At 45.0% G+C, this 23,666-nt stretch overlaps 1 protein-coding gene and 1 pseudogene across 1 annotated transcript in view; both read right to left on the reverse strand.

Moving 5' to 3' along the window:
* LOC135553937 (protein FAM171A2-like) overlaps window positions 1-7,373 on the reverse strand; it is an 85,927-nt gene extending 78,554 nt beyond the window's left edge. The window contains exon 1 of the mRNA XM_064985885.1: window positions 7,164-7,373. Within this exon, the coding sequence (XP_064841957.1) occupies window positions 7,164-7,329 (166 nt within the window). The 5' untranslated portion in view covers window positions 7,330-7,373. The remainder of the gene's footprint in view (window positions 1-7,163) is intronic.
* A 1,309-nt stretch (window positions 7,374-8,682) lies between these two features.
* On the reverse strand, window positions 8,683-23,187 carry LOC135554852 (integrin alpha-8-like; annotated as a pseudogene).
* Between the last annotated feature and the right edge of the window lie 479 nt (window positions 23,188-23,666).

The following is a 23,666-nucleotide window of genomic DNA, read 5'->3' on the forward strand; positions in this document are numbered from 1 at the left end:
TTTTGTTTCTGGTGTCCTTTGACAGCTCTTTGGTCTTGGCCATAGTGGAGTTTGGAGTGTGACTGTTTGAGGTTGTGGACAGGCATCTTTTATACTGATAACAAGTTCAAATAGGTGCCATTAATACAGTTAACGAGTGGAGGACAGAGGAGCATCTTAAAGGTCTGTGAGAACCATAAATCTTGCTTGTTTGTAGGTGACCAAATACTTATTTTCCACAATAATTTGCAAATAAATTCATTAAAAGTCCTACAATGTGATTTTCTGAAATTTTTTCCTCATTTTTTCAGTCATATTTGAAGTGTACCTATGATGAAAATTAAAGGCCTCTCTCATCTTTTTAAGTGGGAGAACTTGCACAATTGGTGGCTGACTAAATCCTTTTTTCCCCACTGTATAATTGACAGCTTAGGATAGAAAACACTCTAAAGTTTCCAAAACTGTAAAAATATTATCTGTGAGTATAACAGAACTGATATTGCAGGCGAAAGCCTGAGAAAAATCCAATCAGGAAGTGATTCTTATTTTGAAACCTCTGCCTCCCTATTGAGCATTGAAAGGGATATCAACCAGATTCCTTTTTCCATGGCTTCCCTAATGTGTCTACAGTTACAATACATAGTTTCAGGCTTTTATTTTGAAAAATGAGCATGAACGACAACATTGCGTCAGTGGTCAGCTGGTGGCTCTCGGAGTGATTTGTGCGTAATAGACAAAGGCGGCCATTGCTCCTCTCGCTCCTACTAAGAAGCCAATTGTCCCTGTTGATATATTATCGAATAGATATTTGAAAAACACCTTGAGGATTGATTATAAAAAAAGTTTGCCATGTTTCTGTCGATATTCTGGATCTAATTTGGAATATTTTTCGGCGTTGTCGTGACCGCAGTTTCCGGTGGATTCCTCAACAAAACGTGAAGAACAAACGGAGGTATTTCGGCTATAAAAATAATCTTTATGGAACAAAATGAATATTTGCTGTCTAACTGGGAGTCTCGTGAGTGAAAACATCCGAAGCTCATCAAAGGTAAACGATTACATTTGATTGCTTTTCTGATTTTCGTGACCAAGCTGCCTGCTGCTAGCTGGAAATAATGCGATGCTAGGCTATCGATAAACTTACACATATGCTTGCCTTGCTTTGGCTGTAAAGCATAATTTCAAAATCTGAGATGACAGGGTGATTAACAAAAGGCTAAGCTGTGTTTCACTATATTTCACTTGTGATTTCATGAATATTTTCTCGTAAGATTTTTTTGTCCGTTGCATTATGCTAATAAGTGTAGTTGATGACAATTCTCCCGGATCCGGGAGGGATAGTTCTAAGAAGTTAAGAACAAATTCTTATTTTCAATGACGGCCTAGGAACAGTGGGTTAACTGCCTGTTCAGGGGCAGAACGACAGATTTGTACCTTGTCAGCTCGGGAGTTTGAACTTGCAACCTTCCGGTTACTAGTCCAACGCTCTAACCACTATGACCACAATGAAAAACTCCAGAATAACTGCATATGGATGCTGGACGCATAAAAAGATAAAACACCAACCGATAGAGCAGGGGTAGGCAACTAGATTCAGCTGAAGGACGATTTTTGTTGGAGCGTATGGTCCAGGGGCCGGAAACGTAATTATAAATCATTTCTACACTGCAAATTTACCACAACTAGGGCCAAAAATAGTTATTTTAAGTTATTTTCAAATACAATCTAACGCCTGCGCTAGAAAGGTTAAATTACTGGTGACTGTAAAGCTTTTTTTGGACCAAAAACAAACAAAAATGTTTGGGCCCACTTGCCGCCTGTTGCCGACCCCTGCCATAGAGGCTCAAAGTGCAGCGGTGTATAGATATGGACAGACTACCCCTGAAGTGCAGCTATACAGAACAACCACCCTGTGACTGAACTACTGTCACGACTTCCGCCGTCGTCGGTCCCTCTCCTTGTTCGGGCGGCATTCGGCGGTCGACGTCGCAGGCCTTCTAGCCATCGCAGATACACTTTTAATTTTCTATTTGTTTTGACTTTGTTGTTTTACACACTTGGTTTCAATTCCCCAATTACATGTTCATTATTTAACCCTCTGTTTTCCCCATGGTTTTTATGCGTAATTGTTTAATGTATGTTCGGTCCATTATTGTGGGCTGGGTATTACGACATGTTATTGGAATATTTGAGTAAAGTGACTTGTGTTACTCATCTCTGCTCTCCTGCGCCTGACTCCTCTGCACCAGCTACACCCAGACCACTACAACTACCCCATGACATCAATAGAAAACGAACAAGAAAATTGATAATTTTGCGTAATAAAAATACAATAAGGGACTGTACTGCCAAACAATTACGAATCTGAACAATTATGAATTTGAGATGGTACTGTATGGTTCACCTGCCCAGCGGCAGTGGAGAGAAAGATGGGAGGGTACAGACAACACAAAGCAATGGCAGTCAGCTCACATTAGACTCCTGCCTGGCCAGGCCTCAGCCGGCTATTGTCCGCACACCGGGGCAGGCTGCACAGGTTATCAGACAATTAGGACAGTCAGGTGTTGCTCATGCAGAAACAGCCCATGAATAACACATTTTTCATGCTTTGGTTGTTGCTTTGGGCAGTGGGCACAGTCAGTCAGCAAGTATACACATCTGATGCTTTTGCATAAACCTCTGATCTCAACAACAGCAACACTGCCTCCATCTTCACAAAATGGCCAGCAATACACCATAGATGTTTGATAATTCAAGGAGACGTACCATAGAAGGATCTACGATCGCATGAGTATCTCAGTTGTGATGGCACATGTCATTATTAGGGTTTCTTTCAGCCTTGAATGACAGACAGCACCTGGCTCTTGTAAGACAGATAAACATGACCTTCAAAAGAATGCCACAAATGGACTTGTGACAAACCGCCTCAATTGGGTAGGAGGCAACATAGAGGTCACTGAGAGGGGAAGGGGCAGGATTCACCATGGACAGATTACCATGGCAATAGCATAATGTGACAGAGAGAGGACAAAGGGAAGACACCTTCCACTCAGCCACTCCGATCTGCAGAATTCAGCATGAAGTAATGTTAAGATAACCAAGATCAGTTTACATCGAACTGAAGATGGCCTTGTGTCAAAAGTTCCTTTTCAGGACAATAATTCAGATATGAGGATTTCTGATGTTTTCCTATATAGTATTCATATATAGTATTTCAAAGTACCCTTAACTCCTCTAACATACAAGCCTTCTCTCTGGGGATGTCAGGCTTACATTGAATATTGCACTATTAGAATAAATTATGTTATTCATTGAATAAATAACATCCCCATGGTTGGGTTCAATCCATTATGAATTCATTTCAACAGTATATCATTAATATGTATGCCTTGATTACTGATGCTGCAGAGAGTGTGTACCGAAAAACTGCATCCCAAATGACACCCTATTGCCTATGAAGTGCACTACTTTTAACCAGGAAATATTTGGGCCATTTACCCAACATCTACCTGTGACTAAATATGCATCTTCAAAAGGAGCTGAGCTGATACAAGAAGAGAGTCTGCCACAATTTGAATACGTCCACAGCATCACCCTTCACTGATCTCTGAAATAATTTCCTTTTTCTTCCTAGACCAAGCATTTAATTGGTAATAGCATACTTTTTTTAATAGGTTGTGGTGATTCATCTCATTCTTGCTGAGCTACTGAGCCGAAAGAACATTGCAAGTCACTGTGCTGTTAAAAGAAAGGAATTTCAACTACGATAAAAAAGAAAGACACTCAAGCTTTTTAACAGGCAGCCCAAGCTTCTCGGCCTCAACTCAATCCACAAGCGCCAAATTCTTTCAGCGACTCGACTTAGTTTACCATCCAAGCTCTCTGACTTCAAAGGGACCTTTACTTCTGAGGAGAGATTGAGGTCATGAGCTCTATGATAAAGTAATGGAAGAACACAGTCTGACAAATCAATATGAGGTGAAGGTGGGGTCGTGGTTGACGACAGCACCTTCAAATGAATGAATCAACATTTCCTGTCTCTCCAGTTGGGATACTTTTTATCAACACATGGTATAATGACAAGGTGTTAGAGACTTTGATGTGATTTCCCATTTGAAAGTGTTTCAAGAAAGTTAAACTATACAGCTAAACTGCAAGGCAGTGGCCATTTTAGCATGTAAATCTTGGTGGGGCAAAAAAAACTAAGTGGGATGTATGCCAGCAAAGCCATTACACATAAAAACATAGTTGATATGCAGACTTGCTTAAAAAAATGTGGATTCTACTGACAATTGAGATGTACAAACTATGGCATAAGGGGACGACAAGTGGATAAGAGGCAATCCGTCACTTTGATTAAGACATTAATGAGCAAGAGACGACGGACGTAGTCAATATAACTATTTGTTCAGCACTGTTGAAATGTACAGCGACAGAATTCAGAACATGGGCCGTTCTTACAGGTTTCTCCCTGTACAAGTCAGAACCGTAGGATAAATAAAGGGGGCATATAAACAGACCATGAAAGCTCTTACAATATTCGATGATTACATTTCTCTAAAACAGGTTATAGGCTATTTGTGCACCACAAAGTTAGAACAGTAGGCGAAATTAAGAGGTGAAAATAGATTAAATTATTAGGATGAGGCATATTGAACGCCATTTGGGTCTTTGCGTGTCAAAAGATGCACGTCATATAACATTATTTGACGTGTTAAATAAGCTTTTAATTTGACATGTCAAAAAGCACAATTATATTATAGAATGTTGTGTGTAATGAATTTGCACGCGCAAGCCAAGCACCACAACTACTATCAGTAGCACTGTCAAAGCTGTATAAAAAAGTAGCCAAACAATCACATAGTGGGCCACCAACGATTTGTTTACAATACCGCGTTGGTGAAAATAGACCAAACTATGAGGCACATGGGCTAGCAACAGCTTTCTACACAATATACACTTAGTATTACTTTCTTAGCTACAGTATATATTTCTCCCTTGAATAATACATAATTTATGCAGCAGCATACAAGACATTTTTGGATTCACCTTGTGAAGGTGGAGCAGCCGTCCTCTGTTGGCAAATTTTGTCATCAAACTTTGTCATCAAAGTTGGCCATTCCCTGAATTTATGGTGGGAACTTGGGGAAAAAAAACAGCCACTCCATTGAATAGCAGGCTAACGTTAATGGTTTCTTTGCAACACTTGCAGTTTGCCATTGATTCCTTCCAATCGACTCATTGTTGAATTTGCAATTTAAAAACAAATATATTATTTTTCTTCAGGATTTGCCAGTAGATTGTCGACTTGATGACAACTGATGATGACTGCTACCTAAGACATTGAAAGTAAGATGTTGACATGTTGTCCAATCAAAACTACTGTAGATATAACATGATTTGATGTCATCTGTGGCCAATTACCTTGAGTCTTCTTGGATGGGCACTTCTATTATGTCTCTATGACAGAACCCAAGCACCTAAAATTTTTGAGCTCTAACCTTAGAATTGGGGATGACGTACTGTCCCATGAGTGACAGAAAACAGAGCCAATCATAAAAGAAAACTGAGCCAATCAGGCGCAACGCTCTGTATTTTCTGATGGCTAGCCCCAACACCACAGAAAACAATGAGCTAGGCTGAAACACCAGCATTGTTGAGCTGCCTTACTCAAAAAAGAGACCATGTTTGTAAGTGGCTTTATGAACTCGATTAATTTTTTTTCTCTTTTTTGTGACAACCAAAACAGGCAAGCCCCCCAATACATTTTTTTTAAATGTATTTTTTACCTAAAAGTGTGGTTCTCAAAACCTACCCTGATTGACGAGTCGCCACTGCTGCAAGGACAAACTATTAGACCAACCACAACCAGTTTGCTCAGTCGGTGAAACTAGTGGCATTCACATGGATAAACCATGATTATTCATAGATAATATTAGAGAAGCTAAAAGATTAAAGTACACCGAATTTGACATGCGTGGGTTAAGAAGCTCTACCCATCTTGACAAGCTTGTCCAAAGCACTAAGAAATAAGCACATCTTCCAGAAATAGGCTTCTTTGGTCGCAATAAAACGTAGCTAATGAAATATAGATAATAGACACGACTTCTTAAAAGCCTGCTTAGCTATAAAAAAAAGAGGCATCTACAAGGAATTGCATCATATTGAAGGCATCTGAACGAAATCGTGCTTGGCCCAGTTGAAGGATAGGGGACTGTATGGGAGAGACAGGTTAAAGCACTACCAAACATTGACACTAGCATCCACGTCAAGCACCATAGTCTACTGTCTCAGGGCAGCCTATTTAATAATAATAATAATATGGGTAGAAAATTGTGAAAATACTCCTGCAGAGAAACTGAATTGAAATAGGATATATGAAATGTATCAAACGTCCTGGGAACCCAAAACAAACATTGTTCAAATTATAATGTCCTTTGGCAATTCCTGAGGACTCTTTGGACATAACAACAACAATGTCAACAACGGGTGCGTGCAGATGACAGTAGCCAAAGCAAGCTTGTAGTCCATCTGGCAATCACAAATGCACACTAGCTCGTGCTATATATACTCTTATTGGCCTATTTTTCTAGCATTGGAATGATTTGATTGATTTTGATTTAAAAAAAATAGTTATACTAACCATTGGTGTCTGACAATTGACCATTTGCTAATTGAAAATATCTAGTTGGCATCTTCCAGAGTTACATAAAGTTAACGGGCTGGGCATGGATAGAAGTTGGAACTTAAACTGACGCCTCATCATAGCTTAATTGCTATCGCACAACTCAGCTCGCACATGGAAACGGAATAATGCAACTGCTATTGATAGGCAATATAGCCTCGCGTTAGGTTAGATTTACCTACAGATTGAACCTACAGATGGCCCATCAGGGAAGGGGGCTACAGTTCAGGATCCTTTGTTTCAAAACTGAAGCCCTATTCCATTCTCGAATGCAAAGAAGTGGCCACAAGACTAGAGCATGCGGCGACTAAATTATAGCCATTCGTGCGTAACCTATTATAGCTGAATAAATGCGACGGTTACGTAATAACTCATCCTCGTCACTGACAAGGGACACAAATAATAACAACAGCCAATGCGTTAGCTGTAGCAGCCAATTCACCACCACAGACTTTCCCCTCAAAACTCGAATCTTGCCGAATCTCTACGAATAACTCACCAAGTGCTCCCTGGTCCGAAATGGATTTAGAAAGTCCTTCCCAAAGATTGCCGAGAAAAAGAAAGAGAAAAAGAAGACGAGATGTGTGCGGCGGTGTCATTCTTACTGCGACATCATCAATTCCACTTAGGTGGCCATTCATCCATACTGCTTTTGAGGTTGGCATTGACTGCTCCCTTTTCGCGCTGCCTCGGATGTCCACTCCTTGCTCGGCTCACGAACCGGAGTGGCTTCACAATTCCATTGTCCTACGTGGGAGGGGACGCTTGCTCTGCCTTGTTGGTGGTCGTGATCGCCCTCTAACGGTACCAAAGTAGAGTGTGTGCACAGATGGGCCCCTATGAAGGTCTATGGGCCCTTATAAGTCCATCTCGAACTCCCATTTGGAGGACAGTGTAATTACAATGTAAGTACACAGTGTTCCATTTCACTTAAAAGTAGGCTACCTATCGGTCTGTCTGCAAAATAGCCACTATTCATTCAAATGTGTTTTGAAATGCATATAAAATGTTGGTGTAACAGAAAATCACCAATAGGTATAAGTACTGTACCCTTCTTGCCATATCTGGGTATGTATTATTTTTCCATGAGCTGCATAAACACAGGATTGCCTGGTCTATGCATAGTCACTTCACCCCTACCTACATGTACAAATTATACAGATATATATATAGCTTCCTTATTGTTATTTTATTGTGTTACTTTTTATAATTTTCACTTTACTTTATTTGGTGAATATTTTCTTAACTCTTCTTGAACTGCACTGCTGGTTACGGGCTTGTAAGTAGACATTTCATGGTAAGGTTGTATTCGGCGCATGTGAAAAATAACATTTGATTTGAGTGTTATTGTCACTCTAGGGTCTCCCCTCTACAATAACAGGAAGCTGGCTCAGCCTTCAGTGAGTCATGATGGTCTCCCTAACACAATGGTTGCTTATAAGAGCAGGCCGTTGCTATCACACTAACAAGGATATCCCCTCTGTGAACATTGGAAGGCCAGTTTGGCTTCAAAAGGACACAACGTGCTAAATCAAGTTGGTAAAGAAGATATTTTTATTTCAATACAAAATATAATAGCTACAAGATACCCTTTTTTAAATGATGCATCTTTGGAAAGTGTGCAGTTATAGGGAGTAGAATGTACATACTACCTCAATCAACCTGACTCACCAGTGTCTGTATGTAGCCTCGCTACTTTTATAGCCTCGCTACTGTATATAGCCTGTCTTTTTTACTGTTGTTTTATTTCGTTACCTACCTATTGTTCACCTAAAACCTTTTTTTGCACTATTGGTTAGAGCCTGTAAGTAAGCATTTCACTGTAAGGTCTACGTACACCTGTTGAATTCGTCGCACGTGGCACATAAATGTTGATTTGATTTGATTTGAACAAGAAGCCCATTGCAACATTTACAAACCATGTGAAACAGTTTAAAACTCATAAAAAGGGTGGGCGTCTGTGTCAAAACAAATAAATACATAAAACATCAGGGTTTCCAGGGTGATACAGTAGTTGTTTATTCTTGCTTGTCCTCTGTGTTTGGTTGCATCTCAGCATATTCATACTGTCCAGCCCCAGCTAGCTGTTCTGCATTATTATCATCATCATCACAAGGGGGACGGTTGCGATTAAAGAACCCCACCATAAGCACAAACACAAAACATTTACATTTCCACATATTATTTTCGTATTCAGGTTTCCTTTGTGTGTCATTGAGGTCATTCTCCTTTATGTCCCTTCCTTTTTTTGTCTCCATACCAACCAATAGTTACAGGTTTGAGAAAAACATATCATTCAAAAAGACTGAGTGATCAATACTTAGATGATAGCTGTGTAGCACCATTTAAATGCTACCCAGTTATGGGGCTCAATCTTGCACCATCTGCTGTTTTAACTCTGTCAGTACATTACCTTCCAGAAGATCAGAGCGAGGAGGAAAAGGCCAGAGACCACAGCCACAATGATCCACCACACCGGCACCTTCTTCTCTCCATCAGGAGCCCTCCACACCACACTGGTCTAGGTCTTCACACATATACACACATGGTCAACTGGCTCCAATTCAATTTGTCCAATGACTACTGAATAAATGGTTGCTTTGTGAGATATGGTTGTGTGTACATGCCTCAAGTAAGTCATTTATGTCATTAGTGAATAAATGTTGTCTACACACAAGCAGAACTGTGTTACCTCAGCCTGTCCACTTGGCAGCTCTTCAGGCTGGATCTTAGAGGGCATATCTATAACCGCATAGTGTGCTGTAGAGTGGAGGACATCATTCTCATAAGGCCTCTAGGGGAAACAGAATGAGGGTTTCATAATCATTATGGAATAATGTCAAAGAAGTAAGATCCTACAAAATGCTATCTCAATTTGATGCAGAGCTGTCTTGGAGCACTTTTCCTTTCTGCCTATGATTGTAGCTATGGTGAAGTATTGTGTGGAAAATATGTCACTGTGATATGGTATAGGCTCCCGTATTAGTCTCTCGCTCTCTTTTTCTCACTTCCAGGAAAGTTTGTACCCATCACCTTCACCACAGCGCTCCAGTCTCTTTCCAGACCTTTGGCCTCACACACAAACCTCAGACAGGTATCTCCACTGGTGCAGTTCTGTGGAGAAATCGAGCGAGGACCACACCGAAGTGTCAACGTTTTCCCCCATGACACATCAATGGAATGTCCCCATCCACTTGAGAGATGCAATATTTTGTTGTACAACCCCCTCTTGTGGCATATATAGAATATTGCAAGTTGTCTCTGAAATTGCATTAAAGTGGAACTAGCCTACTGTACAGCATCAACTAAAGACAAGACAGTTTGATTGTACACGGATGCATGCCATTATGTTAATCGCATGAAGCAACACTTGTTTACCAAGTGAACGGTGTCTTTGCGCTGAGGCTCCGGCCGTTCCACCTCATTCTGTTTAACCTTGTACACTCTACCTACAGTAGCATTCCCGGTCTTAACCAACTGCCAAAACAAAAGAGTGTTCCCCAATTTCATATAACCAAAACATCATCAAAAGAACAATAGAAAATGTGGTTTTGCTTAACCTTTAATTAAAACATAATGAACGGAAAAAACAACGACCCAGGTTTCTCAACGGAGTGTTTCAACACAAAAACATGTGCTTTCAGATTTCACTCACTAAGTTGTATCTCATTGTCTTTGTATAAATATGAAGTAACGTACACAAACATGCTCTATAACGGCCTTTTGAACTCTTCAAATAGATGTTATGCATTTTGGCCTAAAACTGCACCAACCTCAGAGAGACCGATGTCTTTTCTGAGTGAACCATATAAGGTTACCTCATAGACGTGTTCCACTAGTGGGCCAACCTCCTCCAGGTCAGCAGGCTGCTCCTTCTGTTCCCACTTGGCAATGGGCAGGACACACTCAGGTGGAGAGGAACCCCTGTCCAAAAAACAACAGGCTTCAAAGGTGGACCAAACGCTGAGGACAACACTGAGAACATTAGCCTGGTCCTAGATAGGTTTGTACTGTCTTAACAACACTTATATGGTTGTTGTCACTGCATGGCAGTGCAGACAGTAGATCCGGCATCCAATAGATTGCCCCATTTCTCACGGATCTTAGTGGGATATAGGGATCAGACTGCTTCAGGATGCTTCATTTGCACCTCTTAGTCATATAGTTAAATAGTCCTGGTTAGAATTAGTGTCCTGGGAAATGTCCTGGGAAAACATGTCCTGGGAAAGCCAATAACTACATGGACAAGAGGAAACCATGCTGTTACAGTACCGTAATACGCTCACATTAGGACAACATCTTCCAATGGCAAACATCACTAATCCCTTTTGGATGTTAGATATTCAGTCTGCTACTAGTCTGGCAAGGCAGCTCTGAATTGTCACACAGAAAGTGTGTCTCAGGAGTCAGGAGGAGTGCTCATTTCCACGGTAGAACAAAACAGCACAGTTTATGGCTCTGAGGATAATTGGAGGACAACAAGGAAGGCCCACCCACCCCCGCATCTCCAGAGCTGCCTCAGCGCTGACATCGATCCTCAGATGGGCCACATTACTGTCAGGATTCAGGCTGTTCTTGCTAGAGATTATAAAGGAAGGAAGAAGCTGAACGAATGTTGAACATTTCCCTTGTGTCATTAGAAAAGCCACGAATCTTCAGGTGACACCTTGAATGTCTAAAATACAGACAACTGGATTAACAAGCATGTCCACTATATGTATCTCAGAGGCTCTAAATATGCCTTACATTGTGTTGATTTCCCCATTAAAATGTTGTATTACAAACACAAAAACAATGCCTTGGTAGCATCGGGGGCATTAAAGTCACAAGACGGGACAAAAGTGTTGTTCTCAACCTTTTGATCTGTAATGTGAATGACACGTGGCTCTCCACCTTCTCCAGGTTCCCCACACTGAAGAACAGACCAGCCTGGAGCTACGACAGACAGAGAGAAAAACATACTGTACAGTATCATTCAGACTGACAACAGAGCTATTGCAAACACATCCACGTCTGTTGACAGTAAAGACCCAGAACAGCCGGAAGCCTCCTTGATGCTTTCACACATTCACAGGAACCCAGAGCACACAGTGACATGTCTGGGAAACACATTCACACCTCTCCCCTTGCACTAGCTATGGTTAGTGGTTACCACAGAAATCCTATTGAATTACTATTATTCTATGTGTAATTCTATGCCAATGGGTCTCCATCGGTCTCTGCTTGGCACTCAGATAGCATTAAGGAGATTAGATTAGTGTCCTGTCTTTCAAGCTGCCTCACACTACAGAAATAGGAGATAGGCTCCTGCTCCAATGAGCTGTTCTGGCTCATGCAAGGCACGTGCAAGAGTTTTTACTTTCACTATATTTAATTACATGGTGGTTACCTTCTGGCCCTGCTTCATAGGGTTCCCCAGCTCACAGACCACCACCACTGTCTGGTTCTCCTTCTTCTGAGCACAGATCAACCTGCTGAAGCCCTGGGCGAGTTGGAAAACTCATTATATAGTACACTATTTTTGACCAGGGCCCATGAGGCTCTTGTCAAAAGTAGTGCACTACTGTACATAGGGAATAGGGTGCCATTTCAGATTCAGACAGTGTGTTTTACATAGGGCCAGTAGGTAATGCTGACCATGTAACCTGACCAGCAAAACTCTGGGCTCATAGTTTTTCCTGCAGGTCACATGCGTGGGCCAGTTGATGTCACTCTGTTAACAATTCCCTTTTATTATGAACAGGAGAGTCACAGTCACCTCTCTGTCAGTCACCATACTCTGGTAGTGTGTGTTGGCTGGTGGGCGTATCTCCAGCTCGGTCTCGTAGGCCCCCTCTCCTCTGTTCTCCGCTGTGATGACCAGCAGGGCAGGGTGGTCATCCCCTATCAGAAGACGGTCAGTACCTCTGAGGATGGGTCAAATTTAGAGGCGTAAAGGGTTGTATAGAAGACAGGAATAAAATGCTCTATCTAGACAATCATTTCCCTGATATTCAGTTACCTGCATGGTTCGTAGTACAAATAAAAAGTCAAATGTAACCCTGTTTTCCCTCACACTGATCTCGTGAGATCTCCCTTGGCCAATGTCTTGAAAATGTAGAGTGACCAAGAAAACTGATGACACTGAGTGATGTGGAACTCAGGGGAGTTTGACACTCACGCTTCAGAAGTCAGTCTAAGGTCAGGGACACAGACATTGTCCTCTCCGCAGTCCAGAATGATCCTGGTCTGCACAACACACAGACACATACACACATTTTTATACCCAAAGAAACAAACACATTTGCTAATTCATAGGTTGCAACTATGTAATTACCACTTATAAAATGTTATTCCTTTGCAAACTAAAATGTATCAATACATTAAGAATGTAATGTGTGATGTCACCTGTGCGACCACAGCTCTCTGGCCATGCAGTATGGTCTCCTGGGAGTTGGACAGGCTGTAGTTCAGGGAGATGAAGATGGGGCTCAGTGTAACGGCGTTCTTCGTTTGTCGAAAGAGAGTCGGACCGAAATGCAGCGTGTTGGTTACTCATGTTTTTAATAGAACAAATGACGATACATGAAATAACAAAAACAACAAACGGAACGGGAAAAACCTATACAGCCTGTCTGGTGAACACTAACACAGAGACAGGAACAATCACCCACGAAATACAAAGTGAAACCCAGGCTACCTAAATACGGTTCCCAATCAGAGACAACGAGAATCACCTGACTCTGAGAACCGCCTCAGGCAGCCAAACCTATGCAACACACACCCCTAATAAGCCACAATCCCAATAACTAAAAAACCCCACTAAGAATTACAACAAACAATAAACCCATGTCACACCCTGGCCTGACCAACTAATTAACTAAAACACAAAATACTAAGACCAAGGCGTGACAGAACCCCCCCCCTAAGGTGCGGACTCCCGAACGCACCTCAAAACCATAGGGAGGGTCCGGGTGGGCGTCTGTCCATGGTGGCGGTTCCGGTTCGGGACGTGGACCCCACTCCATAAATGTCATAGTTCCTCCCCTTCGCATCCTGGGATGATCCACCCTCACCGCCGACCATGGCCGAATAGTCCTCACCCAGAAGCCCACTGAACTGAGGGGCAGCCCGGGACTGAGGGGCAGCCCGGGACTGAGGGGCAGCCCGGGACTGAGAGGAAGCCCAGCCAGGCAGTTGAATCCGGCAGATCCTGGTTGACTGGCGGATCCTGGCTGACTATCAGATCTGGCAGATCCTGGCTGACTGGCGGATCCTGGCCGACTGGCGGATCCTGGCCGACTGGCGGATCATGGCCGACTGGCGGATCCTGGCCGACTGGCGGATCCTGGCCGACTGGCGGATCCTGGCGGATCCTGGCTGACTGGCAGATCCTGGCCGACTGGCGGATCCTGGCTGACTAGCAGATCTGGCAGATCCTGGCTGACTGGCAGATCTGGAAGAGTCTGGCTGACTGGCAGATCTGGAAGAGTCTGGCTGACTGGCAGATCTGGAAGAGTCTGGCTGACTGGCAGATCTGGAAGAGTCTGGCTGATTGGCAGATCCTGGCAGACTGACGGCTCTGGCTGCTTCATGCTGACTGACGGCTCTGGCTGCTCCATGCTGACTGGCGGCTCTGGCTGCTCCATGCAGATTGACAGCTCTGGCGGCTTCTTGCAGACTGACAGCTCTGACTGTTCCATGCAGACTGGCAGCTCCTTGCAGACTGGCAACTCCTTGCAGACTGGCAACTCCATGCAGACTGGCAACTCCATGCAGACTGGCAACTCCATGCAGACTGGAAACTCTGGCTGCTCCAAGCAGACTGACAGCTCTGGCTGCCCCATGCAGACTGGCAGCTCTAGCTGCTCCATACAGGCAGGAGGCTCCGGCAGCGCTGTAGAGGAGGAAGACTCTAGAAACGCTGAACAGGCGGGAGACTCCGACAGCGCAGGAGAGGGAGAAAGCGCTGGCTGCGCTGAACAGGCGAGGCGCACTGAAGGCCTGGTGCGTGGTACTGGAACTGGTGGTACTGGATCGAGGACACGCACAGGAAGCCTGGTGCGGGGAGCTACCATCGGAGGACTGGTGTGTGAAGGTGGCACAGGATGGACTGGACCGTGAAGGTGTACTGGAGAGCCTGAGAGCAGGACTGGCACAGGACGTGCAAGGCTAGGTAGGTACACAGGAGGCCTAGTGCGTGAGGCTGGCACATTTTTCACCAGCCGACTAACGCGCACCTCAGAACTAGTATGGAGCGCTGACCCAGGTGCCATTAAATCCCCGACACGCTCCGTCGGACGAATCTTATACCTAAAGCACCAAACTAGCTCATTAACTCCCTCATTACTTTCTCCTCCAATTTCCCCATTAACTCCTTCACAGTCTCTGCTTCGCTCACCTCCAACACCGGTTCTGGCCTCCTCCTTGGCTCCTCACGATAAACAGGGAGAGTTGGCTCAGGTCTGTCTCCTGACTCAGCCACTCCCCCTCTGAGCCCCCTCCCCAAGAAATTTTTGGGGCTTCGCTCTGCGCTGCCGTGTCTTTCTTTTCGACTCCATTCTCCTATAGCCCTCTTCGCACTGCTCCAGCGAATCCCAGGCGGGCTCCGGCACTCTCTCTGGGTCGGCCGCCCACCTGTCTATTTCTTCCCACGTCGTATACTCCAATCCTCTGCTGTCCATAACGTCCTCCCTTCGCTGCTCCAGCTGCCTGTTAACACGCTGCTTGGTCCGTGTGTGGTGGGTGATTCTGTAACGGCGTTCTTCGTTTGTCGAAAGGGAGTCGGACCGAAATGCAGCGTGTTGGTTACTTATGTTTTTAATAGAACAAATGACGATACATGAAATAACAAAAACAACAAACGGAACAGGAAAAACCTATACAGCCTGTTTTTTTTTATAAAAAATAATTTATTATCATCAATACCATTCATTCTTTACAACTCATAATTTACATACATACATAATGGTATTTTTAATTAAACTAATTAAATTAAACTAAACATAAACCCCAAACAAAACCTCAGGGGAGCATCTTCCCTCCCCGTCACCTAACAAAATACCTTCCCCTATCTCCCTGTCCCTAATCTATCCTCTTACAAATCTAAATGACACCCAGCCCTAAACCCCCCTTCCACCTCTCCCGAGCAGCAAGCTGCCCCCACTCCCTCTCCTCCCTCTTCATCCTCCCCCTCAAATATCCTTCCACTCTCCTCACTATCCCTTCCACCCCCAATCTCTCCCTGTCTTCTCCATGTTCAGCCTTGCTTCCCACAGCCCCCGTTTAAAGAGACTAATGAGAAGCCAGAGCAGAAACCTGTCCCTATCCGTCCCTCTCGCTCTCCCTACACCCGTCTCTAACCTGGCCCACGTCAATACAAAATCCCCCTTTACCAAACCTAACAACACCCGTGCCCTAGCCCATACTACTCCAGCAAAGGCACAGTCCCAAAAGACATGGCGCACAGTCTCCTCCCTGCCACAAGAGGATCTTGGACAGGTGGGGGATTGCACTAAACTATACCGGTACAAGATGGAACGTACCGGCAAACACTCATGAAGGCTCAACCAATTCAGGTCCTTGAGCCTGTTGTCCAGACCCCTCACTTGCACTCCCTCCCAGACCACTTCCGAGATGCCTACTACAGGCGCCGGACTCTCTGCCTTTCTGACCTCCTCGTACAGGTGCCTATGATCTAAACCTACTCGGGCAACTTCAACCTCTGGGTGCGCACGCAGCCACTTGGCCGCATGACCAAAGTGCCACGGCAGCTGTTCTGCCCGATGACCCGTGTTAGACCACACCATTATGCTTCTCGCCTGATACGAGAAAAATACCCGCAGGAGGTAACCGGACGGGTGTATCACTGGCTGAGCAAGCTCCGTTAACAAGAAAGAAACAAAAATTGTGTCCAGCTTGAGGGGGAAATATGGTACCCATACTACCTCCCTCCCCGATGGGACAGATCATGCGTGCCCTGGCGACCCACTCATACCTGCCACTCCACATAAACTGAAACACAAGCTTCACTAGAGGCCTTCTCAGACAAGCCGGCAATGGGTAGATGTATGCCAAATACAAAAGCGACGGCAACACATCCACCTTTAGGACCAGGACTTTGCCCATAAAAGACAAATACCTAGCTTTCCACATTGCTAGCTTCCTCTGTACCACTGCGATACGCATGTTCCAGTTTAGCGTCGCTGAGCCGAAGGTCTCAAAATGGACCCCGAGAATCCTCAGGGCCCCCTCACAGAGAGATAACCCCCCAGGCACATCCGTTCTACCGCGCCATCTTCCGAAAAACTTGACGGAAGACTTTGCATGGTTCAGAACTGCTACCGACGCTCGAGTGAAATCCCCAAAGATGGCAAGGGACCTTGTCAGGCACGAGTCCTTGCACAACAACAAGGAAGTGTCGTCGGCGTACTGCGTCATCTTAACATGCAGTCCACCACTTCCAGGGATCAGCAGACCTTCCACCCCTGTGTCTGCCCTAATGGCAGCCCCCAGAGGCTCCATGTACAGAACGAAGAGGAGAGCCGAGAGTGGGCACCCCTGCCTGATCCCAGACGAGAGGTCAAAAATGTCACCCAAGTGACTATTTACACTAACTCGGCACCCCGCTCCGACATATAATGTACGAATCCATCCTATAAACTTCTCCCCAAATCCTAATCGACCTAACACTCTGAATAAAAAGGATCTATTCACGCGATCAAAGGCTTTCGCCTGATCTAGCGCTGCTACCACAAAAGGCAGTCCTCTATCTTCAACCCAAGCGATGGAGTCCCTGATTAACTGTAGGTTCCATCTAATAGAGCGGCCCTCTACCCCGCACGTCTGATCCTCATGAACGACGTAGGGAAGGGCTGTGCGCAACCGGTCTGCTAAAACCTTTGCAAGTAGCTTGTAATCTACACACAGCATGGTCAACGGCCGCCAGTTGCCAAGGTCAGTTACTTCCCCCTTCTTATATAAAAGTGACAGCACACCAACAGCCATTGATCCCCCGGGACCCCGTCTCAAGGATGGCCTTCAAGACTTCGAGGACCACTGGTCCAAGTATACCCCAAAACTTGAGATAAAACTCAGCCGGCAGCCCATCCATCCCAGGCACCTTCCCTTTTCCCATCCTCCTAAGAGTGCTCTCAACCTCTTCTAGTGAAATCTGGGCCTCCATCACTTCTCTAATGTCCTCCGGCAACCGCCTGGACAAGTGTTCTAAAAACACATTTCCCTGCTCTACATCTATTTCCCTTTCCTTAAATAAACCTTGGAAATGATCAGTTGTCACCCTGACCATATCCTCTGGTTCTCTAACTATACTACCATTTTCTTCCCTAACACCATGCATTACCTTCCTTCCTGTCTTGCCCTAACCAACTTAAAGAACATAGCAGAACTAGTCTCATTATGTTCTAGAAAGCCGCTATGCGCACGCTCCAGGAAAGCTTGAGCCTTCCGCTCCTGCAACTCCCTGAGCTGCGCCTTTAGGGTTGAGGATCTCTCCCAGTCAAACGACCCGCCGAGGTTGCCTGCCTCGTATTCGAGTTCAATTAACCTTTGGATACGATCCACCTCCCTCCTCTCCTCCCTTTTTTTCCTCTTGCACTACCCTATTATAAAAGCCCTAATCCTCACCTTAACTAATTCCCACCACTCTAACACCCCCTCGCACATGGACCGGAGGCCCTCAAGCCTCCTAAAGAAAACATAAAACCCGTCAACAAAAGCCTGCTCCTCCAGCACATCCCAATCTAGCTTCCAGTACCCCTTACCAAAGAGGCAGACTGGCGACCCCACCTGCAGGAGCACCCCGTCGTGATCCGAAAAGAAAACAGGCAACAGCCGCCCAGACAACTTACCCAAAGACCTGGGTACAAAAATATAATCGAGCCTCCGCTCAACCCCCCTGGAGTTACGTCATGTAGGACCGTCCATTTTCGGAGTAGTGTGCATACCACCATCTACCAGACCATGGCAAGCCATTAGCCTAGCAATGGCGCCTGCACTGTTATCCCTCCCTCTTCCTAAATCTGTATTAAAATCCCCCCCTATCACTAATTTCCTATTTGTGACACACAGGGGCGTCAGACAGTCCACCATCTCCTTCCTGTCTGCCACCACCTGTGGCCCATACACCACCACTAATCTAAATTTACAATCCCTTATCGTGACATCCACCCCTATAACCCTCCCCTGCATTACCACAAAAGAATCCTCCACTTTTACCTCCCTGTGCCCACACAAAATCCCTACCCCCGATGAGTGCACCCCCCCTACACACCAAACCGACTCCCCCTTGTCCCACTCCCTCTTAAATCTACTAACATCCCCTCCATCCCTCAGGTGAACCTCCTGTAAAAAACAAAAATCAAAACCCACACCCTCCAAAAAACTAAAAACCACCCTCCTCTTAACAATATCTCTTAAACCCCTTACATTTAAACTAACAAAAGTAAAATTAGACTCCATGAAAAAAATAAAACATGTAATACACTCAAATTCTAAACTCAGACAGAAAAAAAACAAAAAACAGGAGACTCACCCAATGCTCCCCTGCTCCATATCTACCGGTGAGAACACCATCCGTAATCCTGACATCCCCCCCTCTTCCTCCATCACACCATCCCAGGATGCAGGAATAGTGTTTGGCTTCGGGGTGCCCTGCACCCTGGGTCTACCCCCACAATCCTCCCCCTCCCCAGCTGGTTTGTTTCTCCCCACCCCTCCTGTACCCAGTCCTGAGTCTTGTTAGGTGTGTTCCCACCCAAATGAAGATGAGAGTCTTGGGAAACCATTTCTCCCACCCCCATCACTCTCTTGGCCATCCCCTCCCCCTCACTGTCGGCCAATCGCACCCTCCTCTTCATTCTCTTCTTTGGTGATGGCGGTAGTGGAGAGATACCACCCCCCCCCCGCCAGCTCCTCCACCATACCCCTCATCTCTTCCACCATGTCACTTTCCCCCCAGTCCACTTGCTCTTCCACCGTCTTCTTCTCCACCACTCCTCCTCGCTTTCTTCTCTCTCATGCTCCTCCACTCGGTTGCCTTCTTCCACCGCTTTTCCTGGTTCTCCTACTCCCGTGCCTTCCGTTTCCTTCTCTCTTCCATCCGCCGCTTCTTGCTCCTCTTCCTTACTTGTGGCCTTCCCCTCTGGACTTGTATTCTTGTCATGAGGCGTGTTTCCTTCCCCTCCTCTTCTTCCCCCATCCCCCGCTCCTGCTCCCCCCCAGCCGCAGACGCATATGAACTCTGACGGGCCTGGCACCCCCGCCACAGGTGTGCTGACGAGCCACACCCATGGCATGTCTTAGGCTTGTCACAATCCCTCGCCTCGTGATCCTCAGATCCACAAAATCTGCATTTTCTCATTTTCTCATGCTGCACGAGGCAAAAATGTTACCGTAGGCCATACAGCGCCTGCAAAATGGGGGCTGACGTGCATAAAACAATGTCCCCCTGTCAGCCCCAAGGGAGAACATAGCAGGAGGATGGAGGTAGCCACCATGTCCCTTTGGGTCCTCGCTGAGGAGGGCCTGGAAACCTCTCCTCCCATTCCAAAACCCAAGGGAGTCTTTGAGGTGCCTAGCTGAGGAAACGTTATCCATGTATCTCCCCAGAAAAGCCCTCACCTCTTCATCCTCAACGTAAGGGTTGTAAATGTTAACAGTTACAACCCTAAAGTTATTCTTCGCCAGGCTTGATATTTCGTAGTGGCACATCGGCCTCTCACCTCCCACTGCTTTTGCCCTTCTCAGGATATCATCATGTTTTTCTTCTGTATATAGCGCGACGTCGTATGCTCCCTCCAACGAGTTGCCTTGGAAACAAAACACGTCCTTCACCGTCAGCTTTAGAATCCCCATCAATATAATCCTTCCAAAAGATTCTCGTCCTAAAGGCTCCAACTCCTTTTCCTTCCAAGCAGGCAGCCAAACCTATGCAACACACACCCCTAATCAGCCACAATCCCAATAACTAAAAAACCCCACTAAGAATTACAACAAACAATAAACCCATGTCACACCCTGGCCTGACCAACTAATTAACTAAAACACAAAATACTAAGACCAAGGCGTGACACTCAGCTTGTCCTTGAACTCTGACTCATGCTGGAAAGAGAGACAGGATGCAGTACTGACATTGATGCAAATTACCCTCGATTCAATTTAAATTCAGTCTCACACAACCAGGAACTGTCCAGGCACGTCACACATCTCAGTAATATGTTAGGCACCTAGAGGAACACAGGAATTCTACATAGTGCCAATACGTGCATTCTTGCCGTGCCCACCAACATTTGTCCATCAGAAATGTTCTTTCTAGTTGGCCAAAAATACAATAACATTCCTGCAGCAGTGAGTTTGGTTAATGACATAGTCACGGGAGGTAGGGGTGCTGATGGTGCTGCAGCACCCCCTGAAAAATCGGAATAAAAAATAATATTGATAAAAAAACAAAATAAATGGTCACAAATGTATTGCACTGGACCTTTAATAAGGCTATATTAGCGGACCAATATAGTGTCTGTAGTGAAGGGCACCACCCCTCCCCTCAAATAAAAAAACAATATCAAATATACATCATAATTAACGCAACACCCCCACCAACAAACAACTTCATGAGGCTATAGTTAATGACGACACTAGCGGTATGATACTCTGGTATGAGAATAATCTTTACCAGGCCACAGGCTCGTTGGTGGTGGTGCGCTCACACTCCTTCACATCTGGGTTCAGGAAGTCAGGGAAGAGGGAGAGTTGGGTCTTTGCCATCACCACGGCTTGAGCCCTGGTACCACCACACACAGACAGAGAATAGACGTTCTGGGTACATTGTGAATGCAAATGTTAAACTTCTACAGATAACATTTCAAGTTAATTTAAAGTAACAAATAAAGTGTTTGTTTACCTCACACTACTGTACCTGTACACAGCAGTCTTATTGAATCCCCATGCACCAACAATTAGATCTGTGAGGCAACAAAGATTGTAACAAGTTGCAAGATCTTATTTTTCTAGTCTTGAAACAAGAAATGTAAGGTCATGAAACAGCTTTGGAAAAAAATGTACATTATCGATAGCACTTTCTCATGAAAGTGTAACAATCCGGGTGTCGTGGGTGTGGAGTCAAAGGCAGGAGACAGAGAGTACAATGTTGTGCTCTTTAATGCACTAAATGCACCACAGGGTGCTAACAATGATCACGGCCCCAAAACACAGGGAATGTCAAAATGACGATTCAAAAATGCACGACTAGGAACTAACACGTTCCTCTGATACAGAGCAGAAGGTTACAAAGAATAATCCCACACAACAACCAGGCGGGCCGGCTGTCTAATAAAGACAATCTAATCATACACACAGGTGCTACCAATAAACATACAAGGAGGGGGAGGAAAGACAATCAGTGGCAGCTAATAGGCCGGTGACGACGACCGCCGAGCGCCACCCGACCGGGACGGGAAACCACCCTCAGTCGGACTCGTGACAGAAAGGGTACCAAACAAATAGTCAATGGGATTGATCGCCCTTTGGTAACAGCCAGGACCTCTGCTTTCATATCACAGTGACTCCTAAGAAACTCAATATAGGAAACAAAACTATTTTCAAGGAAAGAGGTCAGCTGAAAAAAAAAAGTTTTCACAGTGACCAGTTTGTCTCAAAGAGTTAAACTGTAACGGCCTTGCTGAGGAGTGTCTTTAAAAGCCAGAGGTGTTGCACATCAAAAAGCATTACTGTGTTGAGAGTAGCTCACTAGTCTCCAAGGGACACCAAATGTATCTCCATTAGGTTCTCTCCCTCGGACAAATGTCGGCCCCTCCACAGGATGAGTGACCTTTCTGTTTCTCTCTCGTGTGTCCAAGAAACTTTGCCTTTGCCTCCAGGGGACGTTTTTACTGGGGCTGAAAGGAACGTGGACTTTGTTAAGTTGTGGCAATATGTCCTTGGGTAGTAGTCAGCTACAAAGAAAAGGACAACAGAAATCTTTGCTGTTGCTGTCGTTGAACTGCGCCAGAGGCTGATGGTTGGAGTCGTAAGGGACAGAGTGACCTCCAAGTGATCTTACAGTTTGACATCTCCAAGTGGTCTTGGCAGGATTGACACTGTGGCTTGACAAGAGAGGTAGGGACATTGTTGGGAATTGTTGGCGGAGTAAAGTTTGTTGTTCCTTAACTTCTCAGATCCTGATGAGATTATTATTTCACGATTGTGGGCTAGAATGAATTACTTCGAGTCGAAACACATGTATAACCCAAATATAATCAAATCCACATCTATTTTAAATCAAGGTAAGCAAGCCCACAGTTTCCGAAGAGTTTGTTTTCAGACTAACCTGGGTAACCATTTAAATCAATGTCAGTGGCTCCTCTTAGGGTGAAGCCAAACTGTGCTGGAGAGCCTGGGGACCAGAAGGGACTCTCAATGACCTGGGTATACTGGGGAGACAGTCCATCGCTAGTCCCCATGTAGATGAAAACCCTTCCTTCAAAGCCCGAGGATGGGGCTCCCACAGCAATAATGGAAGCCACCATAATTATGGAAGCCACCAGCCTAAGAACCATATATGGTGACATTTTCTATTTCTTGTATTTTAGTGTTTGGCCACCCCATTTTTGGTCAATGCTCCAGCAGCAGAAGCAACCGACCCAGCAGCCACAGCAAGTGTGGCATCCAGCTCCAATGACCCAGCAGCAAATGTTATGCCCCAGCAATTTTATGCCCTAGCAGTTTTACATCAGTGTGGTAGGCAATCTAGTTTAACCTGGCTAATCATTTTGTTTACACACTCTGAAACACCAGATGGGACCAATAAGGAGCCTTCCCTCCTAGAATAGTACAGCAAGAAACAAATCAAAACATTGTTATAGATGGTATCATAACACTGTTGGCATAATTACTACCTGACAGTATCATAAACTATGTGGATCTAACCATTACTGATCTAATCTGCTACATTACTGTGTAATATACAACCTTATATGAATCAAAAGGATCAAGTTTGATGAGAAAT

Source organism: Oncorhynchus masou, chromosome 14 (assembly GCF_036934945.1).
Source record: "Oncorhynchus masou masou isolate Uvic2021 chromosome 14, UVic_Omas_1.1, whole genome shotgun sequence".
In the NCBI taxonomy this organism is placed as follows: domain Eukaryota; kingdom Metazoa; phylum Chordata; class Actinopteri; order Salmoniformes; family Salmonidae; genus Oncorhynchus; species Oncorhynchus masou.